At 37.9% G+C, this 16396-nt stretch overlaps 1 protein-coding gene across 23 annotated transcripts in view; it reads right to left on the bottom strand.

The window, feature by feature from the left end:
- Positions 1-276: 276 nt before the first annotated feature.
- RICTOR (RPTOR independent companion of MTOR complex 2) overlaps positions 277-16396 on the bottom strand; it is a 107414-nt gene continuing 91294 nt past the window's right edge. For 10 of the 23 annotated variants that reach the window (XR_004961748.1, XR_004961750.1, XR_004961753.1 and 7 more), the window contains 10 exons: positions 15198-16206; positions 14838-14909; positions 11012-11189; positions 9923-10007; positions 8511-8744; positions 7666-7821; positions 7221-7344; positions 5344-5482; positions 4773-5223; positions 1020-2426 (listed from right to left, as the gene is read on the bottom strand). Coding sequence is in view for 5 of the 23 variants with exons in the window: in XM_036280463.1 (XP_036136356.1) it covers positions 5149-5223; positions 5344-5482; positions 7221-7344; positions 7666-7821; positions 8511-8744; positions 9923-10007; positions 11012-11189; positions 14838-14909; positions 15198-16206 (2072 nt within the window). In the remaining 18 variants the exon portion in view is untranslated. Of the gene's footprint in view, positions 5224-5343; positions 5483-7220; positions 7345-7665; positions 7822-8510; positions 8745-9922; positions 10008-11011; positions 11190-13156; positions 13258-14565; positions 14701-14837; positions 14910-15197; positions 16207-16396 lie in introns of those variants that run through there. The other 13 variants (XR_004961747.1, XR_004961745.1, XR_004961746.1 and 10 more) reach the window with 13 other exon arrangements.

Here is a 16396-nt window from a genome sequence, read left to right as displayed (position 1 = left end):
GCTGTGAGGACACAAGAAATCCGAGACTCAGAAGACGGCCCTGCCCTGCCCATGCTGGCACTGTCTCAGACTTCCCGCCCACATGACTGTGAGAAATCAATTTCTGTTCTTCATAAGCTACCCAGTCTGGCATTTTGTTCTATCAGCCTGAATGGATTGACAGTGCTTTCTATATCCAAGAGTTTTAAAATATGAAACAAACCTTCTGAAGTTCAACTATCTTAGCACATTTTTTAAAGATCAGTTGTAGGATGATTGTTAATTGTACTTTTTTTGGGGGGGGGCATACTGTTTCTGTTGAACATATACAGTGAAAGTCAATGACAAACTGATATACATGCATGTACTTAAATAAATCTATTTCTAAGAATGAGACATACATTTTATTACCACATTTAATAAACTATAAGACCCCAGCTTTACACTTAATTTCTCTCTCCAGGCTTAATCCTCCCCCTTGTAGTATACTCATTTGCCACTAGGCGGCAGTACATCACCCTATATGATCAGGCCAGTTTCTGTGTGAGGAATCAGATGCCTGGCACAGAAGTCATCATACTGTCATCATTTTTATTGTACACTAATTTCTCAAAAAAATCCATAACTGTTCTCTCTAAAAACTGACCCATTTTTCCAAACACTTGATAATGATTTGAAGTTAAAATAAAACTGTAAAGATATGTCTGATTAAATTATGAAGAATGTTTTAAAACAAGCCACGAATGTGTCGCTGAACTATCTGTGTTGCCTAAGAGTCACTTTTACTGGGAAGCATACATATCAGCCTCAGTGATATATAATCCAAACCATCATGGACTGTTTTAAAATGTCAAACAGAACAACACAAGTGTAAGAATTTTAAGTACATTTTATTAAGAATGTATCCCTTTGATGAGATTACGCTTCAGGAGGCTTTTAATGCCCTTGACATAAACTGTACACATTATACAAAACAAGAAAACCACAAAAAAAAAAAAAAAAAAAAAAAATCAAGTTGAGCGAAACCATTTGGGGACAAACCTTATTTTAAATTATACACAACTTGATGAAATATTCTTACGGAAAATATATAAATACTTTGTCTTTCTATGTTACAGTTATACAATATAAATCATATTTCAATGTCTGTTCAGTGACCTACAAACACCAGAACCTCCAAATATGTAGCAGCGTATTACTAAAGGAAAATCATGTGGTCAGGGAGCATTAATCTGGGTTTTTTCACAGTCCCTTACACCACTTTTCAAAACTAATTTACACTATTTGTTTTACAAGCAGCTTCAGGGTTTCTGACAGGCCAGTAATGGAACATTTTTCAACTATTATCTATGAAAACTTTTTTTATCCCCCCACCCCCACGCTTGCCCCCAAACTTTTGTATTTTGTGCTAAATCAACCTTTTTAGTGGCAAAATGATAAGGTATACTTTTTTTTGGCATAAATTATATTTTTCAAATTAAATATTTTATAAAGAAAATCAAACAAAATGTGCAATTTATGCATGCTGTTAGCATAGCTATCCACCTACATTACAAAAATACTCCAAAGGGGGGAAAATCCACATTCTGTGTAAGTCATATAAACCTACTACGAGTGAAATCACCCTGGAAACCTGGAACTGAAAGAGAAAGAACGCTCCTACGAAGAGCCTGGACTTCACATCACGTGAGAAACAATGCTGCTGATTTCACTGGTATGCTTTACAATGAAACTCACAGAGTACTACTCTTGAAATGAAACTGATAACAATGTATTTCCTGAATGGCAGACAAGGGAGACCTTTCCCAACTTACATTTTGGAAAATCCGAAATGTTCTTTTATTCCAAAAGCTCTTCTCATAAAACTCTGGCAATTAACTCTACCTTTTCTTTTTCCTCTTGTTTTAATGGATTGTGAATAGGAGGCAAAACTGGAAGCATGGGAAAAAGGGAAAAACCTTACTTCCAAAGGACCTTTCCCAAGGTAGTTTACAAATCTCATCTCACACAAAATTAGCACCTCACTCTTACCATGCAAAAATACTTGCAGTTATAATTTGGATGACAATTTGGTTTTTATTGCTTAATTATCTGTGCTTAATGTGGGATAAAAGGCATCCTCGGAATGGAATGAACATTTTTATCTAAATAGCAGTAGACAAATCTATGTAAGCACTGATACCTCACTGTTGAACACTTTGCCACTGTAATATGCCCTGAAAAATTCAGCTTTAATTGTCTCCAGTTCTGGATAAAAGAGCTGAAAACTGTTAAAGCCACCATTTTAAAAGTACTTGCACACATATTCGAGTAACTAGTATAATAATATATATACCCACCTCCAAAGAACCTTTTTTAATGTCACTGTCTTACAGGATGTCCATATGCTACCAATCTTTATTTAAAAAATTTTATTAGGGAGAAGAAATTTCCCCCCTCAGCTCTACCTAAGCATAAACAGGAAATAAAAGTGTAAGAAATTTTAGATCATATTTAATTATGAATACTAATTTCTAATTTCCTTCTTTATCAGTATTTACTTAGTATGTGAAGCTGAAATCTGTTCTTGAAAAAAATTTCAATTAGAAATAGTTCACTTTACAATTAGAAATTCAGTTTACAACCAGCACAACTGTCCAAATTCCTCCAAATTATCAATGATTACCAATAGAACAAATTTATATGGACTAAGATTAATTCTAAAATCTTAAACTAGTACTGACATTATTTTGGTATCTTATAGTCTGGTAATATCTATTATTTATAGACAATTTTCTCAATTGTTTCCATCACCACTGACACCATTCCTGACCTTTTCCGCTATATTCAATATTTAACACCACACTGATCACTTGGCACTGCATCGTGAGCCTTCCTCATTGTGAACGTTTACTTTTATACAAACGAGCACTCAAAGAAAACACATTGGACCTGTCAGTGAAACATGGATAAACCAAACAGTATCATACATTTAGGTACATTTTTTCCTTAAATTACTGATAACCACAAAGCTCTGAGTGTCTCCCCAAACTAAGTGCTATAGGCAAATATGATGATGTGTACGTACAAGTCTCTCAGAGTAACTGTCAAAAGCACTGCTCAGACGCATAGTAATGAAGACTCCATCTCAGCACGGACGAGTGAGACGGGGCCCAGGGATGGGGATGATTGTGTGACCAAAAACATCACTGCTAATTTCTGAGGGATTAAACCACAGATTTTATATTCTATATTAATAATAACTGAGGTAGTGTTTAAAATGAATGTCTAAAATATGTTAATCCCATGGTGAACAGATTACTGTGTCAGCTCCTCTGGAGTTCTAACCACTATCTGGTCTACCGTCTCTGACATCTGGTTCTCTGGAAGGCAGTTTAATCATCCAAGACCAAAGACCAAGCTGACAGGCAATGTTCTTAAAAGTACTGTTGACATTTAAATAAACACTGGGTGGGGTTGAGGATAAGGTCGAGTGTGAGAAAGGGTGTGTTTATCGTCCACTGGATGTGAGAACATCTGGAGACCCTCGGACATGAGCAGCAGCCCGGCCCTCCCCCGCGTGCCAGCAGGGACGTTGCTGACGTGCGCCGCGGACAGCTCGCTGAAGAGCAGAGAGGTTTATGAAGTGGGATGAGATGCTTCATCCCAGCTGCAACTTTCAGTGCCAGTAAAATAAAAAAATAAAAGAAAGTATCTCTGTGAGTTATGTTTTCTAGTTCACAGGGTTCTTTACAGAGATCTCAGAACAAGCCCATTATAAAAAGAATCTGTGATATGGGAAAATATTAATCAATGTACTATCACTATTGTCAAAGCTGACGTGTAGCTGTAAAAATGGTATACACAAATGAATTAAAAAAGGGTCCTAATCAGTCCAGCTGGATTTGTTTCTATTTATATATAGACCTGAAAAAAGATAATCCTTTCATTTACAAGCATTCTAATGATGACGGCCATGCTATTTTTATATACAAATTTGCATATATGTTTAATTCCTGTCAGACATATACAAATTAAACACACAAATAAAAAACACCTTGCCCTCATCAACTTAATTTCACAAATGTGATCAAGGCAACTACTGTACTCATGAACTAACCTATCGCTGCATTTAGTTTGTGCAAAACAGAACACTGATATAAAATTAAATTACTGCTGCTTTAAAATTTAGTTCTTAAGGCTTTTCACTACAATTTTTAATAGTAATAACAGTGTCATTAATAATTTTTTTAAAAAAATATGGCTCTTCTTTTCCCATGGAATGTGTAGTACATTGTAGGCAAACTTAACTTTTCCTTGAAGTATCACTTAATGCTTTCTTTGTTTTAGGTCTACATTACTAGTGCTTGTTCAAGTTCCTGTTTAAAGTGGTGACGTGGGAAGTTGATGAAATGGAAGTCCACTGAACATATATATATGCATTCTATATAAGTGGGAAAACAGCTGAACTGTGAAATGGTTTTCTGATTTTAATCAGGAACTGTAGTGAAAAACCTTAATTGGTTCAAACAGCCTATAACAACAACACATTGCAACAAAACTGAAAAGAAGAAAAATAAAAAATTTTATGCAAGTCTAGTAACATAAAAATAACTTATAAGTCCCAGGTCATCGAGGCTCCTGTTTGCTCTGAGGTCGCAAACCTCTGAAGTAGTGTTACAAACGTAAAGAACAGCTCCCCTCCCAGCAGGTCCAGCACAGCACAGCACAGCCCACCGTGGTGAAAGAACATAGCCAAAGACTGACTCCTGGTTTCCGCGATTAGTTAACAAACAAGGCATCTTTTTACTCACCCGAAGGAAGGAACTAAGAGAAAACTGTGTGAAGGGCGCCTCTCCACGCCCTATTATGTTCCACTGTTGGTATGCACTTAAAGTGAAAACACAGAAAACCTATGTAGGTATTCAGTGCTTGGCTCTTGCATACAACGGTAACTAAAACTTTTAAAACTGTGGTATTGATAATGAACCCGAAGGAGGCTCCCGGGCGACAGGAAGCGGCTTGGTTAGGGAGGTCGGCAGTTCCAATGTCCGTGCGCCAGGTCTGCAGGCGCAGTGCAGAGGCCGCTCCTGTCCCTGCTGCCCAGGCAGCGGCAGTGTCTCAGGCGTCTCGAACTGCACGATGCGAATATGTAATTAGTATCCACCTATATACACCATGAACATGAGGTCAGGACTCAGCCGATGGATCAACTACAGGTTGCTTTGGTGGTATTGCCAACACCGCCTCTGCTTCTTCATGCATCTAGGAAAGAAGTGGTCTATTTCAATGACTTTCCAATGTACCCACAGATATGATCTCTCTTTTAACTAAACACAGAATTATTTTTGAAAGATAAATTTCAACAGTACCAATCCTATTTACCTGTACAAACTGCACATCCTGAAATAATTCCTGTATGAACCTCCGACACGGCAGCCTAAACGTGCAGTGCGCCAGCAGGTGGGAGACCTCCGAGTAGAGGCAGATGTCGTCGAATGTCTGAGGGTACTTCTCCTTAATTCTGCAATGAAAGGCAAGACTATGGTTGGATAAAACTATAATAACTACTTTCCCTCCAGAATATCACCTTTTAAATATTTTTCTTCAGATAATGACTAAATGGCATATTTGGGGTGATGGCATACTAATATAAAATATTAAGTATTCCTACCTCACACTTAATTAAATCACATACCTTACATATTGAGTTATCGCTTAAAATAATCCAAACCCGCCCTGGCCAGTTTGGCTCAGCGGTGAGAGCGTCGGCCGGCGGGCCGGAGAGACCCGGGTTCGGTTCCCGCTAAGGGCACGTACTTCGGTTGCAGTTTGTCCATGGCCCTGGTTGGTCGTGCGGGTGGCAGCCACTCGATGTGTCCCTTCACATCGATGTTTCTCTCTCTCTCTCCTTTCCTCTCTCTCCCTCCCACTCTATCTGTACAAAAAATGGAAAAATATCCTCGGGTGAGGATAAAAAAAATAAATAAATAATCCAAACCCAAATGTTTCTTGGAAAGTTAGAAAAGAAATACTCTTTTTCACTGGCATGAGAAGTTGCAAAATTTATTTATCAGTCTAGGACGACTCAAATATTTTCAAAATTAAGTTTTACAATATAAATCAGTGTGGTAAGTCAGACTGAAGTTCTCGCCCCCCTTGACTGAGCTCTCTCTTCCCGCCTGGAGTCGGGGGGCAGGCCGGGCCGAGGACTCCGAGCGCAGGCAGGAGTTCCGGGCTGGGACTCTGGCGTCGGTGCTACTAATTCTGTAAAGCCTCACAGGAGACCCTGAGGTGCTTTTCTTTTGAGGACTACTGCTTTAAATAGCACAACCCGAAGGTGCTGACTATATAGTCTGAATTTTCTTTTATCATATTGCTGTGATTTAGAAAAACAGTAAAAATTCTGCAACTTTTATTAAGCAAAAAAAAAAAAAAGGGAAAAATTAATCAAAGAAAATATCACTTGTTTTATGTAGGCCAGGTTTTCTCAAACCTTTTAGGCTCAGGATCCCCTTACTTTCTTAAAAACTATCAAAGACCCCCCCACAGGTTATTTTTTGTGGGTTACAACCATAAATAATTACCATACTAGAAATTAGAGAAAATTTCAAAATATTAATTCATTTAAAAAATAAACCCATTAGCCCTGGCCGGTTTGGCTCAGCGGTTGGAGCGTCGGCCTGCGGTACAGAGAGACCCGGGTTCGGTTCCCGCTAAGGGCACGTACTTCGGTTGCAGTTTGTCCCCGGCCCTGGTTGGTCGTGCGGATGGCAGCCACTCGATATGTCCCTTCACTTCGATGTTTCTCTCTCTCTCTCTTCCTCTCTCTCCCTCCCGCTCTATCTGAACAAAAAATGGAAAAATGTCCTCGGGTGAGGATTAAAAAAAATAAATAAATAAAAATAAAAAATAAACCCATTACTTGTTAACATAAATACATATATTGTAAGAAAAAAAACCAAAAAAACTAGATTTTCCAAAACTAAGAAGAAAGAGTAGTATTTTATATTTTACACTTTTACATGTCTCCTTAAAGTCTGGCTTAACAGAAGACAGCTGGATTAACATGCCTGCTTCTTCATTCAGTCCATTACCGTATGTTCTTTGGCTGAAGCACATGAAAAAAATCTAGCCTCATGGATATGCCATGTTGAGAACTAGTGATGTAAGCTAATTAGTCTACCTTTATGAAGTATTTCAAGTATCTTTTTCACCACAAAAAGCAGAACAAAGAATACTCATGCTTAGTATTAACTTACGTTAAAAGCCCAGTTTCATGACATTTAGTTGAAACTGAACTACTCAAATTAATGACTAATCTTAGAACTTCTTTCCGAAGGAGTATACGGCACATTGGTGTATCATCTGGAATTGTTTTAACACCTGAAAAGAAGATTAAAATATTTTATCTGTATCACAACAGAAAATGATTATAAGTCATGGAATTTGTTGTTAAACCTTACCTAAGATTTAAAACTGAAATAAACTGCACACACTCTGATCATTTGGGAGAACTCTTTCTAATGAAAGCAGACAGCTTAGAGGGTACGTTTAGATGCTGATATAAATAAGTGCAACAGTTGGCTAAACAGGCCTCACTAACATGGATGTCATAATTCTGGGACAACTTTAATTAACAGTATTTATGAACAACAACAAACTCCGTTTTATTAACAATGCTTGGATCTGACCCTGAAACCTCACCTAGCAGCAACTCTGTGCTTTTGGTGCTGCTGGCTGACCCTTCCTGAGACACTCCATCACTGCATCCAGAAATCCCGGAGAACTTAGAGGGAACCACTTCCAAGGGATTATGGATCGTCTGCTCACACCAATCAGAATACGGAATGTCTTGAAGGTCTAAAGAAAAAATCAGTTATCTCAATTAAAAATATGGTTCAAAGTCTGTATATCATTTTGAATCTTTTGCTACTATAAATTAATCATTGTTGCTCTTTGGGTGTAAAGTGGGATTGCACTGTATGTATTGTTCTATGACTTGCCTGCCCCACTATTTAGTAACTGCCAAGGTAAGAACCATATTTCCCTGGCTTATCACTGCCATAAGTGAACTAATCAGAAGTATGAGCAGAGAGGATGGGGTGGACTTGTTAAACAGACAGGGTGCCTGTTTATGAACTTGCACGTGTGTAAGGAAGGGGAGGGGCAAGAAGAAACAGCGGGGAAAGCACATCTCTCATGCCTAGAATGATGAAAAGGAGCACAGTCTGTTCAGAAACTTCCAGTCAGTCAGTAAGGGTACATCAACCATAGGAGGAGAATGGGGAACGGTACTGGAGAGATCACAGAGTCTTGTGTGCTAGGCATGAATAGATAAAGAATTTATGAGAGATTACTCCCAAGCAGCAGTATAGAAGTAAACTGGAAGGGGCCAAATTGGAGATTGAAACACCACTGCAACAGGGCGATGCTGAGTGACTGAACTAAGGCCGAGGTCGCGAGAATGGAGTAGGAGGGATGTTCAGTAGGGCTGGACTGGAGCACATTAAAATCCAGGTGGATTCATCTAGAAGGACCTAATCACTCACCTGAATGACTACATATTGCACTTAGTTGGTTACTGGGCTGAAAACCCAGAATTTCGATGCAGACACAATAAAGGCAGTTATCATCTGTATGCTCCTGCAGTCCCGTGTCTTCCGTACTTTCTAAAAACAGAGACGCATCTGAATGGACTGAATTCATTATTTCTGTAAGACTCATCTGCTGTCGCAGCAAGTGAAAAGAGTTTTTGACAAGACCTCCAGTTCCAGATGGAAGACCTGTGCATAAGTGAACATAAAACACGATCTGATACAGACAGCATCAGTGACACTTCTTTCACGGTGCCTTAAACTAGGTGAAAATTTATAAGACAGAAGCTAGGGAAGAAAACCAGAACTCTATTTATCACTCAAAATCTAACCTTAGCTGGGAGGAGAAAAAAATAATCTGTTTTAATTAGGAAAATAATATAAAGTCAGCAGATATGTTTATATTACTTTTTTTTGTTTGTTTTATCCTCACCTGAGGACATGTTTCCATTTTTCTGTTCAGATAGAGTGGGAGGGAGAGAGAGGAAGAGAAAGAGAGAGAGAGAGAGAGAGAGAGAGAGAGAGAGAGAGAAACATCGACATGAAAGGGACACATCGAGTGGCTGCCACCCGCACGACCAACCAGGGCCGGGGACAAACTGCAACCGAAGTACGAGCCCTTAGAGGGAACCGAACCCGGCTCTCTCTGGACCACAGGCCAACGCTCTAACCGCTGAGCCAAACCGGCCAGGGCTATATTACATTAATATGAGGTTTTAGATACAAAAATAGAACATTGAGATTGTACACTTAAGGCATCATTTCAATTATCCTCAATATTTTCTTAAAGAGAATAATTCTAAGCCTAAAGAGGTACTCCTTTAAAAACAATAATCAAGATGATAAAGCTTTAAACCTGTGGCTGATAGGCATATAATCATTTAAACTTTCTAGTTCATAACAAAGAAAGAACATGTATATTTTTCTCTCACTCCTTTACACAAATGGCTATTTCTTAGACCTATGAGAATTAGTATTACACATTTTTCATGTATTATTTTATTTTGGTACACGCCCCTAGTGAGAACCGAACCCGGGACTGTCTGGTCCGCAGGAACGCTCCAACCGCTGAGCCAAACAGGCCAGGGCTCATGTATTATTTTTTAAAAACAGAAATAATTGATGTAGTTTTTGTCTTCTTAGAGGCTAGGTACTTAGTTGGGAAAACACTTTCTTGAGTCCCTCACACACAGAAATTGTGGCTTAATTTTAAATGGACTCAATTATTTTGGTATAAATGGTCCAAAAGTAAGTATACCTGAATTTGTAGTGTCATCCTACTGAAAATAACCTTTTTTCAAATTTTCCTTAAATTTTTTTTTCTTTTTTATTATAAAGAGAAGTCTCAGAACAAAACCATACATTACCTCCTGCTTCCTGAGCAAACACTCTTGCACCTCGATCATCATGTGGAGGTACACTTTTAGTCTGAAAATAGGGAATATCCTTTACCTAAAACAGATGTAAATCATGGTAAGTCCTGCTATAAAAAAGTCCACTTTATGAATATTAGCAAAATCAAATGAAATGCAATTTAAATGGATTTACTACAGCACATGAACCTACAATAAAAAGTTTACTGAAGAAGGTTAAATTACCAAAACTTGACAAAATAACAAATAACTCTTCAATTCCTTATCTATTCTCGGTGATTTAAAAGGATAGCAAAGTAATTATTTTAGAATTTATCCAAAATGTCTTTAGACTTCTGACTAAATGTGTATTCTTTAGTATAATCTCCCATCTAGAGATTTTTGAGTATCTCATGGGAATAGGGCCACCTCATATAACTGGGCACAACATGTGCTGTCCTGTGTGGGATGACAAGTAGGATCAGGGCTAAAACAACAACAAATACATGGTACACTTCAGACTTACACAATGTTGTATGTCAATTATATCTCAATTTTTAAAAAGCCAATAAGGAATAAGTCAAATGTGATTAAAAAGCAAGGCTAGGAATTCACTAAATTTCTATAGAAAACAGGCTGACAAAGAATACAAACAAGATGCCGATTTACAGTTAAGGCATCAGAAGAGAGGACAGCCCGGCCAGTGTGGCTCAGTGGACTGGGAGGTCCTGGTGTGATTCCCAGTCAGGGCATCTGCATGGGTTGTGGGCTCGATTTCCAGTAGGGGATGTGTAGGAGGCAGCCGATCGATGTTTCTTTCTCACATCAATGTTTCTCTCTCTCTCTTCCTCTTTCTCTAAAAAAAATCAATAAAAACATTAAGAAAAGGGGGTTGGGGAGGATAATGTTCTGGAGACTTGGGAAATACTAAAGAATATATAACAAGTGTGAAAGGTGAAATAATTTTCATAAAATTTCTTTAAACTACCTTAAAAACCACTTTCTCCAAATTAGTACTCACTCTGTAATTTCTATCAAGCAGTTAGTTACAGAATATTGAAAACAGGAAACCAAGTCCTAAGGAGACAAGAGGACGGACGATACCTGGAATATATCATTGATGTCCACTGGAAGAGCAAGACCGATGTAGTCATCCGAGCTCCCGTATGTCGCGCTGGACACCATGGACCTCACTGAGGAGGATCGCTGCAGGGTATTTTGATTAATAGGACTTAATAAATCTTCTTTATCTAACGAAGCATAACTTAAGGCTTTCATGAACCTATAATACCATAAAAATCACTTGCATTAGTTTCTTGATTTCTAATATTAATCATAAAGAAATTTTAATTTATTTTCGTATCTTCACAAAAGATAAGTAGAAAGTAGCTAATCAGGTACTAAACAGGACCATCTTATTTATTGCAAACATATAAATACTTGAAAATATTTGGTTGTTATAAATTGATATACGGAAGGTTATCAATGTTGACTGTTACCAAAAACAACTGTTATGGTCCCCAGGTATAACTCTTTTTAATATTTTTATGAAAAATAAGAATAATTTCTTATAATTCTTTGAATGGTAATTACTTTATCAACATAAGAGTCAGGTAACACAGAAGATAAACACAAAATAGGAAAAATTGGGTTATTAGCAATTACAAGATAGCCTCATATGAAATACAGTGATACCTCGGTTCTCGAACATAATTCGTTCCAGGAGGACGGTCGAGAACCGAATTGTTCGAGAACCGAAGCAATGAAACCAATAGGAAAGCGTGACTCCACAAAGCGTGACTCTCTCTCTGCACTCACACTGATGACGCAAGCAAGGCGCGCTGGGCCGAATGAACGCCATTCGGCTCAACTCGGCTCATCTCGGAAGTTCGAGTTCCAAATATTTGTTCGGATTCCGAGACAAGTTTCTCGAATCTCCTGGTCGAATACCGATTTGGTCGAAAACCGAGGCGTTCGAGAACCGAGGTATCACTGTACTGATATTTCCTCAATGTACTCCTTGCCAATGATTCCATAACAAACATGGCCTCCTTTCTCAGACAGATTCTTAATCATGCAATAGACATACTAAAATATTTCCTAAGCATCTGCTTTGTACATACAATCCACTAAGGTTCCATAGACTATGTATATTGATATTTGGAAATCCAAGTCATTTAAAGTATAATAATGTAGCCTGGTGTTAAAACAAAGAATTACTTGTAAAGCACGCAAAACAAATGCTTCATAAACACAGTAACTATTATCATAGTGCCCTGGCTGGTGTGGCTCAGTTGGTTAGAGTGCCGTCTTGTGCAATGAAGGGTTGCAGGTTCGAGTCTCGGTTAGGGAGCATATGGAAGGCAGCCAATCAATGTCTCTCTCACACCGTTTCTCTCTCTCTCTCTCTCTCTCTCATCAATGAAAACAAATCCTCGGGTGAGAATTAAAAAAATACATAATAAAATTATCATAGCAAAAACCACTCTGAATTTCTGTTAATTGCCAATTAAAAACCACTCAAAATTAAAATTTATTAATTTCAAAAATAGATCAGTGGTTTTTAAATTATATTGTTATACCTCTCTAACTCCATTAAAAGCAAGGTCTACTGGAGACAAGGGAAGAAATTATGGGATGCTCTCCTTTACAATCCCTAATTCAACCAGAGTAGCTCCATTTTATCTATTCCACATGTTACTGAGTTTCCATAAAAATGTTTTGGTGAAGAAAAGGTTTCTCTATTTAAAAAGCAACATTTCAAAAGCTTAAAACTTCTGATCTAGTCCAGTCTCTACTAGAGGAGTAACGTGAAGTGTCAATATTTCAAAATTCGTGAACTTGACTATATTTGTAATGGTGAGCAACTGCGAGGTTTACCTGGCTTTGTTCTAGATAGACCACTGAGGTTGGCAAAACTGTTGAATTCCAGGCAGATGAAACATTACAGCATAATCAGTGCCAGGATTAAAACTCAGGATTCAGAATTCCTACTTTAGCCCTGGCCAATTTGGCTCAAAGGTTAGAGCGTGGTCCTGTGGACCAAAGAGTTGCAGGTTCGATTCTAGTCAAGGACATGTACCTCGGTTGCAGTTCAGCCCCCGGCCCTGGTCGGGATCTACCAGGAGGCAACCAATTAATGTTTCTCTCTCACATCAATGTTTCTCTCTCTCACACTCTATCTGAAAATAAATGGAAAAATATCCTTGGGTGAGGACTAAAAAAAAAAAAAAAAAAAAAAAATCCGTACTTCATTGTTTTTCTCCTGTGCTCCAAGGCACTACCTCAGTGAGATAGGTCTTCTAAGACTGCTGGGTTCATGCGATCCATCATACAGCACCATCAGCACGCTACTCTTCCAATTTTATAAGAAAATGAACAAACAAAAATCTTCTCAGCCTGGATTTCAAACCATTATTTTAAAGTAAATTTGTAGTTATCATCCACTGTTTTCATTTTCTCTCAACTAACCAGAGAGAAGAAAAAAGATTAACGCCAACACAACTGTTTCCTCCACGGGACCTGGTAAAAGCCAGTACCCACGCCGTCTGGAGAACAGATGGAGACCTGAACACGCTCCGTGATGCCTTCACGCCTTTGTATAAGCTGTTGTTTCTTTTGACTGCTTTTTCTCTCCCAAGAAATTAAGAATACCTATTCATTCTTTATAATGCCAATGATGTGACATTTTATTCTAGGAAATTTCCAAATCTTCTTCTGTTCTAACAGAGAATATAGGAAATAAGGAACCCAGAGTGGTTAGAGAATAAGTGACTTGGGGTAAATATCTTTCTGATTTATTCTTTGGAATATTTAAGTACCATAACTTTGTATGTATGTTTTAATCAACTTGGGTAAAAATGCCTACTTCAATGAGATAAATAAACCTAACTGGATGGTTCAGAGCTAACTGCACTCGGTGACTGTACTGAGTTATAAGATGGTGGTACTCTATTTATTTCAGTGTGCTATATTCCTTATTGCCCCGGGCTGAATGCTACAGGTTGCTGCTGTCTTTGAGTTTTCAAATACTGTCTTGTAGTATTCAGGTTTCCTCCTCTGCTACCAAATATATCAGCTGTCCTTTCCTGTTACAGTGTGCCTAACAATAGAAACTTCTAACGGCTGCTTCTTTGGGCCTGAAAACCGGACATCCAGGCTGCTAGAATAAATATTAACTTTGAATGCAGGTCAGAGGTACCTCCTTTGAATAAAATTCATGAACTTTACTGCATAGATTTAAATTGGTGAGCCTGTTCAGAGGTTTTTCTGGCTTTGTTCTGAATTGATGAGGTTGCCAAAGCCAGTGTTCCAGGTAAGTAAGACATTACTGCATAATTTATGAAATTCTACAAAAGAGATATTATTATCTGTTACCAGGAACCCCATCTACTAAATGTGTTAGCATTAGTGAAACAAAACTGCTTAATAACTTCTTAATGTGATTAAGATTTTCATGATATAAAAGGCAAATGGATTACATTAAAAAATAATTTCCAATAATGATTATGATGATAGCTAACCTTTATTGAATACTTAATATATACCAGACACTATCTCAATACTTAACAAATACTAAATACACGTAAATTAATCATCTGAAACTAAAAATGTTTTTAGAACTATTTGGTCCAACTAAAAACAACAAAAATAGGTAATGAAAGTTTTGCAAAAATAAAATTTAACATTGCATACCTAAAATGCTTACTCTGACCAGCTTGCTATAATCTTTAGCTATGACACAGAAATCCCCTAAAGGTTCTTGAGCACAGGCAAACTGGTACTGCTGAATCCTGAGGGCCACAGAATTCATTTAATGTTCATTAGGTTCTTACTTAATAATAGCCACATAAACTGAAAAGAATTTCATTGAAATTTTCTGTTATTTTTTAAAAAAGAGGTCAACTTTTGGAGCCTTAAATTGACCTACCTGAAAAAGTTGTTTGTTATTGTAGGTCTTAAGCTCCTGATTCCCCCGACATGCTTCTTTTTAAAATCGATCCTTGCAGAAGCGAGAAATAAATAAAAAACAGCTTGTGACTTGTTTGTCCTTGCAAAGCCTAGATGTTTACTTTCAGGGCCTAAATGAGTTTCTTTTCCCCCCTCGCAGCTGCAAGAATCCATTTCAAATCACATCGGGTAACTAGGAGCTTACAGCCTACCATAGTAAACAATTACAGTAGGTCATTTTGGAGGCTTTTATGTAGATATAAAACCTAGCTAATGCTTTATATTTAAATCTGTTAAAATGCAACCATTACTATTCACTTTTAAATGTATATTTACTCACCTGCTTGGTGTTAACCTGGACTCAAAGCTGTTGGCCTTCATGGTGATGGTGTCAGTAAACAGCACATCTTTTGCTGGAGATGCCAAAGCTTCAGAATGAGATAGAGATGGATGCATTCTTTGTTGCTGTAATCTTTTCAGTGTAGCATAGCCAAAGGCATCTCTAGAACTTGTGTAACTAAAGTTACAATCTGCTAAACTTTTAATTGTAGCGATAGAGGGTGCTTTAAGGGACTGTGCTCTTCTAGGAAGTGTATGAGAAGACCCTGGAGGCACCAGGGACACGGAGTTTGACTTGGAGAGGGAAAGATGGTTAGACTGTGGTGTCAAATAGTGGCTTGTCTTAACAGTTTTAGTACTTACCACAGTACTCATACTCCCACAATCTGTGTCCACCGTTGTAGCATCTACACCTACTGTCTCTCGGGAAGGACTTGAGCTCATTGAACTTATGCCACTTGTTGTAGTGTCTGTATTAAAACTTTGGCTACGTATCTTCATATGTGAGCTTGTTGAACTTTCCACAACTAATCTCTCTCGGCTTGTGTTCTCTCTGTGATTCTCTGTACCAAGACTCTTGGTGAATTTTAAGTCATTCTCTCCAATACTTGGAGTACTACCAGTGTCTTCAATGTGCCTATTCCCAACAAATGACGTTTCTAATTGTAATGTTTTCTGTACTGTGGATATGGGTGTAAAATCATCACTATGATTGAAGTCAACACTGGGCTCCGTAAGTGTTCTGATCCGCCTGTTGCTTGTTTTATTTTCAGATGACAGTTTCCCTCCTTTTGGATCACTGCTACTACGATGTTTTTTATTAGGCAAAGTAAGCGAATTTAAGATACGATTCTTCACAAGTTTGCTGGACGCGAAGAAAGGGAATGAATTTTTATCCTTCACAGGTCCAGGCCGGTCGTAGAAGGCTGGCTCTGCATCTTCACTGATGTCGAGGAAAAATGTACTAGTGGAGCTGCTTCCAAACCGGTCGTCCTCCAGTATGAACATACCTGTGACAGAGGACTGATTAATAAAAGCACATAAAAATGACGAGTAAAATCATGGTACCTAGTAGTGAGATATTTCATGAAACTTTAGTTTAACAGTTGTATGAGGTAAACACTGTCAAAAATGAAGGGTTAAACTGCTGAGCCACATAAAAAGAGATTCCTTAATAGGGCTGTTACAGATGTAATTAGC

This window comes from Molossus molossus, unplaced genomic scaffold (genome assembly GCF_014108415.1).
Source record: "Molossus molossus isolate mMolMol1 unplaced genomic scaffold, mMolMol1.p scaffold_m16_p_3, whole genome shotgun sequence".
Lineage (NCBI taxonomy): Eukaryota > Metazoa > Chordata > Mammalia > Chiroptera > Molossidae > Molossus > Molossus molossus.
Note: the sequence above shows the minus strand (reverse complement) of the source record. Positions and strands in the feature narration are given on the sequence as shown.